The 18,432-nt window shown below is 45.4% G+C and overlaps 1 protein-coding gene across 3 annotated transcripts in view; it reads right to left on the reverse strand.

Annotated features, from left to right (window-relative positions):
• Positions 1–18,432, reverse strand: part of KCNT1 (potassium sodium-activated channel subfamily T member 1) — a 213,456-nt gene that overhangs the window by 171,014 nt on the left and 24,010 nt on the right. For 2 of the 3 annotated variants that reach the window (XM_079961943.1, XM_079961948.1), the window contains one exon: positions 9,222–9,416. In XM_079961943.1, the coding sequence (XP_079818069.1) occupies positions 9,222–9,416 (195 nt within the window). Of the gene's footprint in view, positions 1–9,221; positions 9,417–9,771; positions 10,072–18,432 lie in introns of those variants that run through there. The other variant, XM_079961947.1, reaches the window with a different exon arrangement.

Genomic DNA, 18,432 nt, shown 5'->3' on the forward strand with positions numbered 1-18,432 from the left:
ATGCTAGGAGCTAATCACCACCATCTTGTCTTCTTCAAGTGAGCATTTCTCCATGGGCCTTTGAAGTTAACTGCACTTCCATTTCAAGTAATCAGGGCATGTTCTCATACCAGGAGAACATTCAGCCAAAATGGGGGGGGGGGGAATGTCGCTGATTTCCCTCTTCCTCTTGATTGGGTTTTTTAAGAATCTGAGCAGATATTTAGAGTCTTTGTATATAACTTGATCAGGCCACAGCTGGAAATTTAGAAGTGCACTCTCAGCCTTCTACATGCTCTCAGAAAAGGGGAAAAAATCAACCTCAGTTCTGCAAGATGGGCACAAATGGGGATTTTCTTCATATTAAAAAGGGGTTAAAACAATTTTTAAAATCAGGTTCTATCCAAAAGATTTAGGGGTGGGTGACCTTTCATAGGGTTATCTGGTCTTGCAACTTTACTGCCCCTTTTATCGTATCATTGAACCTCAATGGGATGTATCAATGGGATGTATCCCATTGAGGATTACACAAAAGAGGAATTAGAGAAATTCATGGAGAAGGCTATCAATGGCCTTACCAACTTACCATGATGCCTACACTCTGACTCCACAGTCAGAGGCAGTAATGCTTCTGAATACCAGTTGCTCAAAACCACAGGAGGGGAGAGTGCTGTTGTGCTCAGGTCGTGCTTTTGGGCTTCGCACGGGCATCTGCTTGCCCACCATGAGTACAGGATTCTGGATTAGAGGGACCATTGCCCTGATCCAGCAGGCTCTTCTCCAGTAATAGTCCAACTCAAAATAAAACCATTGACATTGATGACCTGAACCATCTCATGTTTACTGCAGTAGGCGTACTTTGGGTATTACCCATTGCTTCCTATTACTTGGTGCCATGCAAGATGTCTCAGGTTCACAGAATCATAGAATTGTACAGTTGGAAGGGACAACAAGTGTCATCAAGTCCAGCCTCAACATGGGGCTAAAACCTATGGCCCTGAGATAGTCTAGCTCCAGTGTGTATGTATGTATGTATGTATGTATATGGACGCAGCTGGTGCTATGGGTTAAACCACACACAGAGCCTAGGACTTGCCAATCAGAAGGTCGGCGGCTCGAATCCCCGCGACGGGGTGAGCTCCCGTTGTTCAGTCCCTGCTCCTGCCAACCTAGCAGTTTGAAAGCATGTCAAAGTGCAAGTAGATAAATAGGTACCGCTCCGGCGGGAAGGTAAACGGCGTTTCCGTGCGCTGCTCTGGTTCGCCAGAAGTGGCTTAGTCACGCTGGCCACATGACCCAGCCAATAAAGCGAGATGAGCGCTGCAACCCCAGAGTCAGTCGCGACTGGACCTAATGGTCAGGGGTCCCTTTACCATACACACACACACACACACACACACACACACACAAATCATGATGAGAGGATGGGAAAGACCTCTTGGAGAGCTCTTGCCAATCAGAGCTCACAACACTAGGCTAGACTGGCAAGCAGCCTGACTTGAGAAAAGGCACATTCCTATGTTCCAGTGTCTTGCCAAGTAAATTATGAGTATAGCTATCTGGAGAGCTGTGGATAGATTTTGGCTGGCTAAGCTGATGGCTATTCATGGGCTTTTAAAAAAGCGAGCTAGAATCAGGGGTAGGCAGCCAGTGGCCCTCCAGATGTCGCTGGACTCCAGTTCCCATCAACCCAGCCAGCATGGCTAATGGCCAGGGGTGACAGGGGCTATAGTCCGTCAACATCTGGAAAGTCACAGGCTCACCAGCCTGGGCTAGATGGTCCTTAATGGCTTGGAATATCTCTCCAAAGTTTGTAATGGAATACTTATCAGTGTATTGGGGGTGGGCAGGGACAGAAAAACAGTGAAGGAGGGATGTTTGAAGTCTGGATGTGGGTAGAGACTATGGGAGAGAGCTGTGAAGCATCTTTAAGCTTGAGTGGCTCTCTTCTGGAATCTAAGCAGAACCTTGCACATCAGGCTAATGTAACACCAGTGCACTGATTCCAGCAGTTATCATCCAGACACTTCCAGAAAGACAACAAGTGAATCTTGAAGGCAGCAATCTTCCCCTTGTCATTTGTAACCAGCAACTTGTATTCAGAGGTACACTGCCCTTGAATATGGATGTTCTACTAAGGGATTCAGGGTGTGGGGATCTAACCTGGTGCAGGATTGGCTATTGTGCTCCTTGCTCTCAGGCTCTCACTGTGCTCCAAAGTGCTCTTGGTACAGTACATGTTTGCAAAATAAAGTAAATGTAACAAAGGCACCATAAGCTTGGAGGCTTTCTGGTCCAAAGGAAACCAACAGTGCAATCCTATGTCTAACAAGGATTACTTAAATATGTGCAGGATCTCAGCCTTGATCCTTTACCATTGCCCTTATTTTCCCCAACATGCCAAGTATTGCAGGGCATTCATCATATAATTAAAATGACCTCAGAGCATGAAGAGAGTCTCTCCCTTTTCCTAATGAATGAGCAACTGCAGCCTGCCCTCACGCTTAGACTAAAGAAGCTGAATTTCCTATCAGGAAAATGACAAGTCTCAAAAGCATTTAAGTGAAGGAGCATAAAGTATTGCATTCCACAGCCACTGCACCCTTAAAAAAAAGTCCATAAAAATACACCATACTAGACACCTTCACAAAATTAAGAGGGGAGGAAGAGAGGTGGGTAGAGAAGGCAAATAAAAAACCAAAATCTTACAATTCAATTCAACTGGACTTACTCCCTGATCATTATATACTCAGAAATAGCCACCATGATGTTCTCCAGATGTTGCTAGACTGGCATTTGCCCATCAGCCCTGGAATCTGTTGACTCTTTGGCATTAATCTTAAACTTTTCTCTTTGTCTTTTATTTGAGACAGAATTTTCTCTTTTTTCTCATTCTGTATCTTTTTCCTTATCGAGTTCTGTTGTATGAGGAAACCTCTCATTACTGCCTTACTTGCATCCCAAATGACCCTTGTTTCAACCTCTGTGTTCATATTTAGTTCAAAATAGTCTTTTAGAGTCTTTTGGGCCTTCCTAATCATCTGTTCATTCCTCAACACCTCATCATTCATCCTCCATCTAAAGGAAACCTGCAGGTATAATTTCATCTCCAAAACCACTGCATTATGATCTGAGCAAGTCTTAGGGCAAATTTCTGTTTTAGTAACCTTAGGAACCAAATCTCTGGATACCCATATATAATCAGTTCACGAGAAAGATTGATTTGAATTTGAGAAAAAAGTGAAATCTCTCTCCATTGGATTTCGTAGCCTCCATACGTCCGACAAATCGTATTTATCAGTCATATCAAAGAAAATCTTTGGTAATCTGCCGGAACTTGGATTTTTCTGTCCCTGTGTTTTATCCATTAATGTTGATGCTACTCCATTCAGATCTCCCATTAAAATCAATTTGTAATCCATATAACCCATGAGTTTTAAGTCCAGATTCTTAAAGAATTCCACTTTGCCATCATTTGGTGCATAAATTCCCCAGCAAAAGAAATTTATCACCTTGTGCCGTAATTTCAACTGCAATGTATCTCCCTTCCCCATCTTTAAACAACAATTTGGGATTCCATTTTTCTTTAACGTAAAAAACCACGCCTCTTTTTTTCACTTTGTCGGATGAAATAAATTCCTGCCCAAGTTTCTTATTTTGGAGAATTTTCTTATGAAGTCTTATAACATGTGTTTCTTGTAAACAAATTATATCCAAATTCTGTCTTGCCAGTATGTGATAAACTTGGTTCCTCTTAAAACGTGAATTTAGACCATTCACATTCCAGGAGTAGATTTTCAAAGACATCCTGATTTGTTAAGAAAAACACTACTCTTCAATCAACCTGGCATAGTTTTATGATTTATGCAACATCAAAAGGCCTCCAGTGACTCATGGCAACTTGTGGAGTTATATATTTGTTTAAAAACTGAAATGGCCTAAATGAAATCAAACAGGAATTTAGTGCTTCTGCTGGGGGTAGGTTTGTTGACTGTTGATTGCTCTTTGTATAAATAAGCAAAAACAATGGAAAAATCTACTTTTAAGATTAACATATTCATTATGGGCAGAAGCTTTTCTTGGTCTTCTAAGCAGGGATGAAGAACCTCCAGCCTGCTGGTCAGTCTTGGCCCTCAAGGCTATTCCCCCTCCCCCCCCCCAAAAAAAGAACCACATGTCCATCTGTCAATCAGTTGGCATTACTGGGTGACATCAACAGATGAGCAAGGTGGTGCAGTTCAATTCTGCTGGATGATGCCATGCCAGTAAGTATCCTATAGGGAATGTGCTGGCAAAGCAGACCCCTCCCCCACCCCAACATTTTATTTATTAAAAATGCTCTGATGTCATCATGACATCAGGTGAGTGACCCTGTACATCTGTCAAAGTCAGCCCATTGGTGGGGTCAGGGAGATAAAGATCTGAGCCACTAGGCCAAACATATTTCCCACCACTTGTCAAGAAAGCCTACCCCTTAAGATGCATGAAGGCATGCAGGCTATAAATCAGTCTTTTAATGTATGTAGGAGGTACACACCCAATGTGTTTCTTGGGCTCATGATTCCAGTTCAAAAATGGACCAGTGGTGCAGTTAAGCAATTTAGATGGCAATATGCATTACTTCAAAATTTGTTACTTTACTCCTCATTCTATTGACCGGAGTCCTGGTCTTCTGTCCCCAAAGCCATACTCTGATGGTATCACTGCAGAACTTGCCACTTCCCTATTGCAAGAATTGGGGGGGGGGGGGCTGTGATTTGCATAGGAGAAACAGCAGACAGGTGTGTGAGCTTGACCCTTCATTGTTCTCCCCCATCAACTCCTATTCAACCATGTCTCCCTACCCACAAATCAGCGTGCCAAGAAGGAATCTGAGAATGTAGTAACTGAGATGCAGATAGATGGAGGGAAATGGCCAGCAGGCGGAGGGTTAAGCATGCCGTCTGGCTCCGCAAATTCTCCCCTTTGCTGCTTTGAAAGGGATAAGTTCATTTCATAAGTTTAGTATTCTAGCCAGAGGCCATGACAAACATGTATTAAGCAATAGTACCAATAACATAATACGAAACATGCATAATATAAAAATCTGCAAATACTTTGCCAAGTTCCTGGGCATTAAAACAGTTTCCCTTTGTGCATCTCTTACAACTCAAATTCTAGCATTATTTCGCCTTTTTAAAATCCAATTTGCCAACATCCATTATGTAAGAAAGAGAAGTTGCCACAGACACCAACAAACTCAAATCCAGTTCGATTTCAGATTAAACCTCTGAATCATCAAAACAATTTATAGTTATTACAGCTGACTACTTTTTCCAGTGTGTGTGTGTGTGTTCAGCCAGTGCATAGAGGGCCACCTATGTGTTATGAAGATACTATTTTTACTTAAAAGAAACCAAACCATTTGTGCCAGAGTGTGCTTGATTGCTTGTGCTTTGTTTCAGAAAGGAATCTCTTGGGTCTCTAGATAAGGGGCAGGCTAAAAGATAGAGTGGGACGCGGGTGGTGCTGTGGGGTAAACCACAGAGCCTAGGACTTCCCGATCAGAAGGTCGGCGGTTCGAATCTCCATGACGGGGTGAGTTCCCGTTGCTTGGTCCCTGCTCCTGCCAACCTAGCAGTTCGAAAGCACGTCAAAGTGCAAGTAGATAAATAGGTACCGCTCCAGCGGGAAGGGAAATGGCTTTCTGTGTGCTGCTCTGGTTCTCCAGAAGCGGCTTAGTCATGCTGGCCACATGACCCAGAAGCTGTACACCGGCTCCCTCGGCCAATAAAGCGAGATGAGCGCTGCAACCCCAGGGTCAGCCAAGACTGGACCTAATGGTCAGGGGTCCCTTTACCTTTTTAAAAGATAGAGTGAGGTCTTCCACCTGAGGTTGACCACAAATAGAAAGTCTCTCTGCATATGGGACCTTGCTGAAGCAGCCATCCAAGACTGCAGTGGGCGTCACTTAGAAACAGAGCTCAATAAAGGCATTTCTTATGGAAACTGGTGAGATAACTAGCTCTACAATGTTCTGCTTTGAAATGGAGAAGAAGCAGTCCAAATTTTCCCTGAACACTCAGTCTGATCCCCCTGTAGCAAAAATTAGTTGCTTCTTGGAGATCCACAGAACACTTCTTTGCAAGATAAATATTATCTTTGTGGGGAAATAATGTGCCATATTGCAGAACAGACCCCCATTAGCAATAGATTGCATGTCTAATGGTTATGACAACCACACATTTCACCAGAGGGCAATCACTCTGTTATTGCTGTTTGTTTTAACTGACACTTTCTCTGAAACTCATTTGCAGCTAAGCAACTGTAAGCTCACAGCTTGGTTATAACTTTGTAGGAACCTTAATAAATCATGGCAAATTGGGCAGGTGGGAGGGGAGAGGAAGGAAGTTTAAAATCAACAGCGATCCATATCCAAAACTCCACAAACCATTTTCAAAAATAAGGACTGCTTATTTTATCACAAACACACCCTCTCCCTCTTCAAAGGTTTATTTGCATTCACTCAGACTGAGTGTCATCAACCATGGAAGTCTTTTCCTATTTACACATGGCCAAGCATGCATGTCTTAAATGAATATGAACCACATTTGTCTTAAGCACAAGGGAAATTTCAGACACATGCAGCTCTCCAGTTTGAAATCCAAGACCATAGACACAAGGGAAATTTCAGAAATTTGCAATTCTCAAAATATAAATCCATGACCCTAGACACAAAGGTAATTTCAGGTAGGTCCAATTCTCCAAAGCAATAATCACCCATGACTCCCAAAGTCACCGTCTTACAAAAATGGCCATCACCACAAGAGCCAACCCCTCTCCCACCCCTGAGAGCTGTTGCTATACCATTGATTCATCCTTGTCTCTGGACTGCAATAGCAGCTACCAGACATTAAAAATTTGCCTTGGGACTTGTCCCCCCACTACACCAGCTCTCTGAAGGAACTTACAACCCAATGGGATGTTTGACTGGGTGTAGAGAGAGCTTTGCAGTGTCCAGAGCAAGAAAACAGATGACAGGTGGCAACAGGAGCGTCAAAGGTTTGGGCAACAAAGCAGACACCTTGGACAAAGTCTCAGGGATGCACCAATCCAACTAACATAGAAGGACCACAGCTCAATAGTAGAGCAGCTCCTTTGCACACAAAAGGTCTCTGACTCAATCTCCTGCTTGAAACCCTGGGGAGCCACTGTGTAGAGAAGACTGAGCAAGGAGGACCAATGGTCTGACACAGTATAATGCAGTTTCCCATGTCCCTTTCCTACAGGAAAATAAGGGTGGGTGGTTGTTTTTTGGAGAGCACTTTCAGCAAGGTAGCAAAGGGAATAAGATACAGTGGAAGCAAAAGGAAGAGTGGTTTGGTGGGGAAAGCATTGGCATCCCGTTTAGCAAGCATGGAAGGCTTTTGGAGAATTGGACACAGTGGGAAGAACCATCCTTTGGAATGTAGCCAATGTCAGTTCTACTCAGAGAAGGCCCATTGAAATTAATGGGTGTGCCTAGGTGATGCCCATTAACTTCATTGGGTTTACTCTGGGTAGAACTTAGCTGGATATGCTCCTTTGTAATCCACCTTTGAGTCTGCTTGCAGTTGATCCCAGGAAGGTGCCTTGTACCAATTCCGCCTAGTCTAGCAGAGTCTTTCCAGGGTTTCAGGGACACTCCCAGTCCTACCTGAAGGTGCTAAGGATTTGACCTGAACCTTATGCATACATGGTGGATGTTCTTCTAAGGAGCTACAACCCTTCTCCAAAACGTAAGATGCTGTCTTATACTGAGTCAGACCATTGGTTCATGTAGTTCAGGGGTCTGCAACCTTTAAGACAAAAAGAGCCACTTGGACCCGTTTCCAAAGAAAAAAAAACTGGGAGCCGCAAAACTCATCATTATAAAAATAACTTTTTTGTCACTTTTTTATTATTTCTTTGTTTGACCCCTCAGAATTACTCCTCCTCATAGAAATAAACGTTAAATTAACAAGTTACCTTTTTGTGTGTGTGTGTTCTTCACTCCCCTTCAAAACAGTGACCAGCGTACATGCCCCCTTTCAATGCAGTGACCAGCGTACATGCCCCTTACAATGTAGCGGGCGGGCGGGCGGGCGGGAAGGTGACGTCGGGAAGGTGCATGACTAACGCATGCACCGCCCCCATGCGACGTCACAGCCAGTACAGCGCCCGCCACAGTGGGGAGTGTCGGGCGCACAATGCGCCTCCTCCCCTCGCTAGTATCCACCCCGGAGCTGCGGCAAAGGTGTAAAAGAGCCACATGCGGCTCCGGAGCCGCGGGTTGCAGACCCCTGATGTAGTTCAATACTGTCTTGTACTGACTTGACAGCTCCTCTCCAGAGTTTCAGCCAGGGAAAATTCTCAACGCTATCTGAAGCTTTCTAAACACAAAGCAGATTATTCACCACTGAGCTCTGGCCCTTCCCTCAATGTGGGATATATAATCCAAAAGAAGAACTGGCACCCCAAAACACAAAAGTGAGCATTTTTACATTTCAGTTTAACTGGGCACTCCTATGCATGTTTCGTCAGAAGTTCCACTAAGTTCAAGGGGGCTTACTTTACACGATCAGTAATGTCTATATTAGCAGGAATGTAATTCAGATTAGAAATTAATCTCTCTTGGGATCTTACTTTCAAAGCAAAATAAATAAATAAATAAAAATACAAACTAGAAAACGCAAACACGCTCCTGCGAACAAATGGCATGCAAGACTCCCAAACGTGTCTTAAGTACCGGTATGTGCGAAAGCCCTCAAGGGAGAACGGAGGGGGCTCTTAAATCTTTAAAGGGGGCAGTTCCGGCGGGCACGTTTACAGCACACTGGATAGAGGAAGGAAGGAAGAAACGGGAGGGTCAGCCAGAAGGCATCCGATCCCACCGCCACCATGCGAACAACGACGACTGAGGAAGGTTTGGGCAGAGCGGCTTCCACAGGATCAGCACCATGGAGAGAGCTCACTCAGGGCATGAAATAGTAACAGGAGTCCGGAGCCGCTCAGAGTTCAACCAGCGAAACGGCTGCGCGTAAAAGCGGAACGCAGCGATAAGCACCTTGGAGAACACCCCAGGCGCCCTCTTACCAGCTGCCGCTATTTTGGCGCCTTTTGACCCAGCAACCTCCAACCAAAAGCATCGTCATTTCGACCCCAGCATTCTTGAAACGCTTCTGTGCCCATCGTGAGGTTTCCCTGTGCCCTTGGTCCGTCCTCCTCCCGCTCTGCGCTCTTACCTGTCGTCGTTTTGAAAGCTCTGATCCCCCAAGAGCAGGTCCCGGAACCGGTAGCGAGGCGGCAAGGGAAGCACCTCGGAGTCCAGCTCGTTCATGGTCAAGGAGGAGATGTCCAGGATGACCCCGCTCTTCTGCTTGTTGGCGCCAGCCGTGCCGGTGCCGCCGCTTCGGTAGCCGCCCGTTGACGACTTCAGCCTGCGAGGAAGAGAGGGGCGAAGGAGATGAGAGGATGGAGCCAGGCTAGAGACTGTGCTCTCCTTTCCTCCCCGCTGGACGGAAGCCTTGGCGGAGGAGGAAGGCGACTGCCCGCCGTTCAAAGACCTCCTCTGCAAAACTGGCTCCGGAGGCGCGTTCCCCGCGGATCTAACTTAGATTTCCTTTGGGGGTTGTGTGGAGTTGATTCCCTGGACTGCAAACGAGACACCGCTCTCTCTCTAACTGGGACACTCCAGCCCTCCAAATAAACATGATCTCCCAAGCCCCATCCGGCTTCGCATCCTTCAACCTCCCCTTTTGGTAGAAAGCTCTCGCTCTTTTAAAGGACCCTCACAAGCCTCCTTGAAGCCCAGAGGGGTATAGGCACAGTTTCTCCGGCAAAGAAAAGAATCCTTCCAGATTGACAGGCAATATCGAAGTAGGAGAGGAATTTCGGGGGGAAGAGGGAAGAGTATGAGGCACCCGGAGAGTATGAAGCACAGCTCTGACTGACCGTCCTGCCAGCAACGAAGAGGGATGGGGAGGAAAGATCTTGAATCTGGACGTGTGGAGTGTCCACAGAGACACACTAAGAAGGCAAACATCTGGATCAGCAAAATGGGGGGAGGGAAGAGAAGAGATTTCAGCAAAAGTCAAGGAGAGGGGTTGGAGCCAATGAATTTCTATTCTGAGTAGACCCAACTGAAATCAATGACCTGAAGTTTGGGAGGTAGTGTGGGGGTAGTGTTGAGTGTCAGAGTATGACCCAGGAGACTAGGGTTCAAATCCCCCACTCAGCTATGAAGCTCACTGGAGGACTCTGGGCCAGTCACTGCCTCACAGTCTAACCTACCTCACAGGGTTGTTGTGGGGATTAAATGAGATGGGGGAGAACCATGTATGCCATTTGTAGAAATTGGTGTGACATAAATGCAATAAATAAATTTCAGTGGATATGCTCAAAGTAGAACTAACACTGGATGCAACTGTCCTTCTCTAGTGTAAGAATGTCATATATGCACATGCATCATGTTCCACTGCCACCGTTGATGCAATCAATAAGGCTGCTGCTGCCTACCCAGGGATGCATTGCAGGGGTTGGACTAGATGATCCTCGAGATCCCTTCCAACTCTACAATTCTATGATTCTATCCTGCATTACATTCACTGACAAATCAAACTGGAATCCAGCTAGACTTTGGTAACAATTTACAGAAAGGTGGCTGTGTTGGTTGTTTTTGTTTTGCTATAGCAGAATCCTTAAGATGCCACAAGATTAACACATTTATAATGGCAGCTGCTTTAGATTTTGTCAAAGATGTATAACTTGCTGTTGAAATGGAATACTGAGGATGAAACGGTGAAGTCTGTTATGATTAAATGGGCACAGGATGTTGGACATAATATTATGTTTGCTGACTGGGAACAGTTATGGACCACTGGTTTGAAATTTACGGCATGTAATGCCTTAAGAGAGAATATTATGAAAATGATGTATAGGTGGTACATGACCCCAGTCAAGCTTGCAAAAATCTATCATATGCCTGATAACAAATGTTGGAAATGTAAAGAAACTGAAGGTACATTTTTTCACCTTTGGTGGACGTGCCCAAGGATTAAGGCTTTCTGGGAAATGATCTAATGAAATGAAAAAGGTATTTAAATATACCTTCTTGAAGAAACCAGAGGCCTTTCTCCTGGGCATGGTTGGCCAATTGGTGCCAAAGAAAGATAGAACCTTTTTTATGTACACTACAACAGCAGCAAGAATACTGATTGCAAAATACTGGAAGATACAAGATCTACCCACTTTGGAAGAATGGCAGATGAAGATGATTGATTATATGGGACTGGCAGAAATGACTGGCAGAATCCGAGACCAGGGGAAAGAGTCGGTGGAAGAAGATTGGAAGAAGTTTAAAGACTACTTGCAGAAATATTGTAAAATTAATGAATGTTAGAATGATGTTGGAAAGAAAGTAAATGGTTTCCAGCTGTAATGCTAAGAGATATGGAAAATAAGGTTTTGAAATAAGTAAAAGAACTAATGGTGAGGATTTGCTGAACAAATAATCTGAATTGGAATATAAGAAAGGGAGGTGCAAGGAGGTCGGGAAAATAAGTTAAAAGAAAATAAGTGAATGGAAATTGTACGTGTTTTTAAATTGTTTTTATTTTTGTATTTTTATATTTTTGTTGTTTCTTTTTTTGTATCATTTTTGAAAACTTTAATAAATATCTTATAATATATATATATATAATGGCACCTGCTTTTATGGACCACAGTCAGGGGAATTCTGTAGCTCAGTGGTAAGCGTCCCAAGATCAATCCCAGTCTGAAACTCTGGAGACCCACAGCCAACCTTGAGTAGGCAATACTGAGCCAGCAGAACCAATAGAGTTGGCATAAAGCAGTTACAACTTATTTGGGAGGTGGGGCAGGTAGCTCAGTGGTGGAGCATCTGCTTTGCATGCAGAAGGTCCCAGGTTCAATTCTTGGCATCTCCAAGTCAGACTGGAAAAGATAACCTGGAGGGCTGCTGTTAGTCCCTGTAGACCAGGGGTCGGCAACCTAAAGCCCATGGGCCACAAGCAGCCCACGGGGGTCACTTAACCAGCCCACAAGCTGCCCCTGAACCAAGCTGCCCACTAGACAAGTCCCCATGCTCTGCGCTAAACCGGTGCAGTGTGGGGCGGGGGCTCACTTCCATGGTGCCAGAAATTGTGTCTGCGCATGCTCAGACGCCTAAAATTGCATCTGCGCACAGACGCCAGAAATCGTATCTGTGCAGACCCCAGAAATCGTGGCCATGCACACTCACACGAGTGTGCAATCCAGCCCACGGAGGGATCTCCACTAGAGTGAACCAGCCCAGGCAAGGTAAACCTTGCCAACCCTTGCTGCAGACAGTACTAAGCTAGATAGACCAATGGCCTGACTCAATATAAGGCAGTGTCTAATGTTCCTATGTCCACTTCATCACTTGCATGATGTGTAACCCTTAATTGGCCAGCATGTATACATGCCAAAATTTTGTGTTTACACCAATGCTGTCTAGTCAAATTAATAACTGTAATGCCTTCTTAATTGATTTTCTAATTATTTTACTTTCAGGTAATCATCACCATCTCTCATTTTGCTGTACACTTTCCACTGAACTCTCTCCATGTGCACATATGTTCGCCGATTCAAGGTTTACACATCATGCATCTGACAAACGTCTTATCCACACTTACTTTCCCCCCGCTTTTTCCCGGCACAGTCTGCACTTTAATGCTCTGTGTCAGGGTTTATTTTTTTCCACAAGCTGCCTTCACAAACACACACCACACTTTTTAAAGCTAAATCAGAGCAAACATCAATTCGGGTTTACCGTGGATTGATGTTTGCTCCGATTGAGCTTTGAAGAGTGGGATTTTGTGGGGGAAGTTCCAGAGCAAAAACAAAGGAGGGCACTCAGACACTGAGCCAATTGTGGGCCATGCCTGGAAAAAGCAAATGAAAAATAAGTGTGGGTAAGTGAGCTGTGCTGCATGAAAGCTTAGGCCATTTTTTCATGTGTGTGTGTGTTTTTTAATGCTTCAAGGTGCCACAAGAGTCTTTGTTGTTTTAGAAATCCATCGTTGGACTGCAGTCTTTATTGCTGATATCCTTCAAAGCAATGGCCAATCTGATGGAGCAGGTTTTGGATTCACCTCAACCTAAGGTGTTGGTGCTAATCCTAAATACTTTACATGGATGTATGGAGAGCATCTCTGTAGATATAGTCCCTTGCAACACCTGGGCTAGTGTTTGAACCTGGGTTTAAATCTCCACTTGACCATGGTGCTTCCTAAGTGTCCTTGGGTCACTATCTCTCGGCCTCACCTACCTCACAGGTAGCTGGGGGCAAAAATGGAGTGGGGAGAACCTTCAACTCTTCAAAGGAAAGATATAAATACAGTAAATAAAGCCATCTAATCCCCTTTTACAGCCATCTAAGCTAATAAAAACAAGATGGAAGGATAAGCTGAAACTGTTTGCAAAGTTCAATGTTTCAGAATTTACTACAATCTGAAACTCCCAAGATTGCAGGATAAGTTGCCTTATGTGTACACAATTGCAAAAGGCATGTTTGCCCCTTCCATGAGATATGGAAGCTCAAATCTCACCTTAGCACAAATTCCTCCAGCATTATTCCCATTGTCTGCAATTGTCTACAATTTAGCCCTGAATCATTAACATGATGAGCAGCAACAGATTGCTCATTGCCAGTCACTCAAGCTTTAACTGCATCACAGGCTTTGTAGTCTTAAACCAGAAGTGGGGAAGTTTTGGCCCTCCAGATGCTAATAGACTACTGTTCCCATCAGCCCCAGCCAGCGTAGGCAATATCCAGCAACATCTCAGGGGCACAGTTTTCCCCAGCCCTGTTTTAAATGACATTTTCTTTCCAATTCCCAATGGGCCTTAGTCCAAAAAGGGGCTATTGTGGAATTGGCTGATATTATAGGACAGGTAGGATGTGGGTGGCGCTGTGGGTTAAACCACAGAGCCTAGGGCTTGCCGATCAGAAGGTCGGCGGTTCGAATACCTGCGACAGGGTGAGCTCCCGTTGCATGGTCCCTGCTCCTGCCAACCTAACAGTTTGAAAGCACATCAAAGTGCAAGTAGATAAATAGGTACTGCTCCAGTGGGAAGGCAAATGGTTTTTCCGTGCGCTGCTCTGGTTTGCCAGAAGCAGCTTAGTCATGCTGGCCACATGACCCGGAAGCTGTGCGCCGGCTCCCTTGGCCAATAAAGCGAGATGAGTGCCGCAACCCCAGAGTCGGCCACGATTGGACCTAATGGTCAGGGGTCCCTTTACCTTTACCTTTAGGATGAAGCATTGGCTTTCCAGATGCTGCTGGACTACAGCTCTTATCATCCATCACTGTTGTCCATGACAGCTGGAGCTGATGGGAGTTGTAGCTCAGCAACATCTGGAGGGCCAAAGATTCATCACATCTATTACAGGAGGTGCTTTTCTGCTTAAGGCTTAGCATATGATTGCAAGATACTTGATGCCATGATGCTGGAAGGCACTGAAAACATTCTAGATGGGCTTACAGCAGCTTGATTCAGCAAAAGTAATACACGTTTTGGGTAAGACTGCATCTGGGCAAGAGCCAGCAATTAGAGAGGAGAATGAGAGGAGATATGATAGCCATGGAGGATGGAGCAAACTTGTTTTCTTCTGCTCCTGAGGTAGGACCAGAACCAATGGCTTCAAGTTACAACAAAGGAGACTCTGGATAAGCATTAGGAAAAACTTTCTGAGGACTTCTTGTCCATTGCAGAGGAGAATGGCGGTGTGCTAAGTGTCGTCCGCAACACAGAGCCAGCAGAAAGGCTTTGAGGGCAGCGCTAGAGCTCAGCGCACCCCCCCAAAAAACCCCACTTGGAAGGTGACGGACTCTCCTTCTTTGGAGGTTTCTAAGCAGGGGTTGGATGGCCATCTGTCATGTTTGCTTTAGCTGAGATTCCTGCATTGCACGGGGTCAGACTAGATGACCCTCACGGTCCCTTCCAACTCTACAATTTTATGATTCTATGAATTGGCTGGTGTTGATGGCAGCCCCAGAGTTTATTCCATGGTTTTGAAGCTGGTCTGAGGCCTTGGCACCTACACAGCATCAGCTCTCATCAATACTGGGTGAAAGAGAGCAAAACTGTACAGCCTTTATCAGCCACATTTTCACCAGGGGAGAGGAGATGAGGAGGAGGAGGAGGAGGAGGAGGAGGCTGTCTGGCTCCAGTAAACTGCTGTATAGATGCATTCTTGTTTTAGTAGCTGAGGCACCTCCTAATATAGCTTGCCAAAGTGCAGAAAGTCAATTAATTTGCCTAAAATTGCATTTCCTGGGTTGGTTGAGAAGCAAAGGGCATCTGAAATTTCTGCTGAAGGGTGCACTGAGGAGCCTGAGGAAGCTGCTTTTCAGTGCTTTTGAGATCAAAGTTTCACCCACCATGTGCTACTCATAAGTACCATTGCTTTATTCTATCCCCCTTGAGCAAGAGTGGGTAGAATCCTATTTCTTTCCAGGAGCCAGCCTGTGCTTAAATAATCAGAGCCAACTGAACTTTATCCACACAACCAAGAAGTGTTCAAAACCTAAGATCATAGAATTGTAGAGTTGGGAGGTACCCAATGGTCATCTAGTCCAACCCCCTGCAATGCAAGAATCTCAGCTAAAGCATCCACGGCAGGTGGCCATCCAACCTCTGCTTTAAAAAACCCCAAGGGAGGTGAGTCCACAACCTCCTGAGTGAGACTATTCCACTGTCGAAGAGCTCTTACTGTCAGAAAGGTCTTTCTGATGTTTAGTCAGAATCTCCTTTCTTGCAGCTTGAAGCCATTGGTTTGAGTCCTATGCTCTGTTGAAAACAAGCTTGCTCTGTCTTCCATGTGACAGCCCTTGAGATATTTGAAGATGGCTTATCATATCTCCTCTCAGTCTCCTCTTTCCCAGGCTATGCATACCCAACTCCTTCAAGCGCTCCCCATAAGGCTGGGTTTCCAGACCTTTGATCATCTTGGTTGCCCTCCTCTGCACACATCCTAGCTTTTCAATATTCTCCATAAATTGTGGCACCCATAACTGGACAGAGTACTCCAGGTGTGGTCTGGCCAAGGCAGAGTAGAGTGGTACTATTACTCCCCCCCCCCCCTTGTTAAATATTTTTTACAAAAATCCAATATGTGCCATATTATACTAACACCAAATACCAATACCAATTCAAATACAAATCGATTACATAGCCACTTATAATTTTTGTGTGGCTTCCCACATGCTGTACTTCAGGGTTTTATTCTCTTAAGTTCTGCCTTCAGACTGTTGTACTATTACTTCCCTTGATTGGGACACTATCTGTTGATGCAGCCTAGAATAGCATTGGCTAATTCTGACCTTCTCACTAAGGTGCTCCAACAATTGAAAATTTATATAGATTTACTAATAACTGATTACGGTTACCTGTTCCAAAAGATGCTGAAAGCTGCATATAATCAAAAACATTTTAAAAATAAAAAAATCAACCACTGTAAAGTGATTCTTACACATAGACAATATGTTATCAGTATCAAAACCCTCTCACCTGGCACCAGGTAAAACAGGTGTGGGGGACATTTGGCCCTCTAGGTGTTACTGAACTACAGTTTCCACCAGCTCTAGCAAGCATGGCCAATGGCCAGAGATGTTGGGAACTGCAGTTCAACAACATATGGAGGGCCAAACGTCCCCCAGTTGAAACAACAAAAACATTAGAGCAACTCTGTTGGATGACACCAAAGGTCTGCCAAGTTCATTGTTCTGCTTGTAAAGGTGAGCAGCCTCTTGGACATGTTTTAGGGAATGCAGGGAAGGGTGCTCCATTTGAGCAAGTGGGGCACTGCTCCACCCATCTCAGTCTTCCCTCAGCCATCCCCCACACACCTATTTACAACCAGCCTAAGGTGTGGTCCTGGCTGTCAGCTTTCCTCTCCTTATTGTCTCAGTGTTGCCCTTGCAGAACTATGCAAAGAGAAGGATGGTGGGGGAGAGAATAAAGTAGAATGAGTTGGCTCTGCCTGCCACTGACTCTGTGCTAAGTGCACTCTGCCCCACAAGTCCCAAAGGATACTAGCCAGTGTGAGTGTAGTGGTTAAGAGCAGTAATCTGGGGAACCGGGTTTGCATCTCCGCTCCTCCACATGCAGCTGCTGGGTGACCTTGGGCTAGTCACACTTCTCTGAAGCCTCTCAGCCCCACTCACCTCACAGGGTGTTTGTTGTGGGGGAGGAAAGGAAAGGAGGATGTTAGCCGCTTTGAGACTCCTTTGGGTAGTGATAAAGCGGGGTATAAAATCCAAACTCTTCTTCTCTTCTTCTTCTAGCCACCACTAAGGACATTGTCTGAAGACACATGTCCCAGCAACCTTGCTGAAGCTAAGTATAGGAAACTGCTTTATACAAAGTGAGATCAGAGGTCCACTTTGCTAAGTACTGTCCACTGCAGGGGTGAGGAACCTCAGGCCTGGGTGCTAAATGCAGGGCTCCAAGTCTCCCTGCCTGGCCCTCAAAGATTCTCCCCACCCCGCAGTGTAGCCATAAGACCTTTTCCTTATTCTTGTTAGTGCTCACATGCTTGGAGAAGGCAGGTGAGCAGGCAGCAACAGCAAAGAGGACAACCAGAAAGAGGCTGGTCAGCAGTGCTGGCCCTGCTGGGCTGTGAGCCACAACAGGTGCCTGGTGATGCCGATTTATTGATGGGACCCCTGGATACATGCCCATGGGCATAGCCAGAGGGGGCAGGGGGGCAGCTGCCCCCCCATCAAGTAAATAAATAAAAATACTTAACAAACTGCCCAATCATGCCACAGATAGCTTGGTTCTGCCCCCACCTCCCACCCAAAGTCCTGGCAACGTGTACATGCCCACCATACCAGAGATGGGGAGCATTTTTCATACTGAGGGCCACATTCCTTTCTGGGTAAGCCTCCAGGGGCCACATGCCAGTGGTGGGTGGAGCCAAAGTGGGTGGGGCACTGAATTTTACTTTTGCACAGTGTTTCTTCACACTTGCACAACACACTCTACCTTCCATCCAGGCAAGCAAGAAGCATTACCCAAGCTCCATGACACATTCCAGGCAGGCAGGCAAAAACACTCAAAGAGGGTGCAAAGCAGAACTGGTAAGTGGTGTGGCCTGGGGAGACTCCCCAGGACCAGGTAGAGAAGCTTGGAGGCTGAGCCTGAGCTTGAGTGTCCAATGGTTTCCCAAAATATAAAATACTCAAACATCTTGGGGGATCTTTGTTTTTTGGGGGGGACACCTAGATTCCAGCTGCTTCCCAGCTATGGATGGGCTCAAGTTACTTCAAATGGAACCATCACTGCTGATATCTGATCCCTCTGCACCCCAGTCTGTATGATCAGCATTACAAAAAAAAAAGTCATGTCCCCCACAGCATGCTGCAACATCAGTGGCGTAGCATGGGGGGTGCAGGATGGGCCAGC

The sequence above is a fragment of the Podarcis cretensis genome (genome assembly GCF_951804945.1).
Source record: "Podarcis cretensis genome assembly, chromosome: Z".
Taxonomy (NCBI): Eukaryota; Metazoa; Chordata; class Lepidosauria; order Squamata; family Lacertidae; genus Podarcis; species Podarcis cretensis.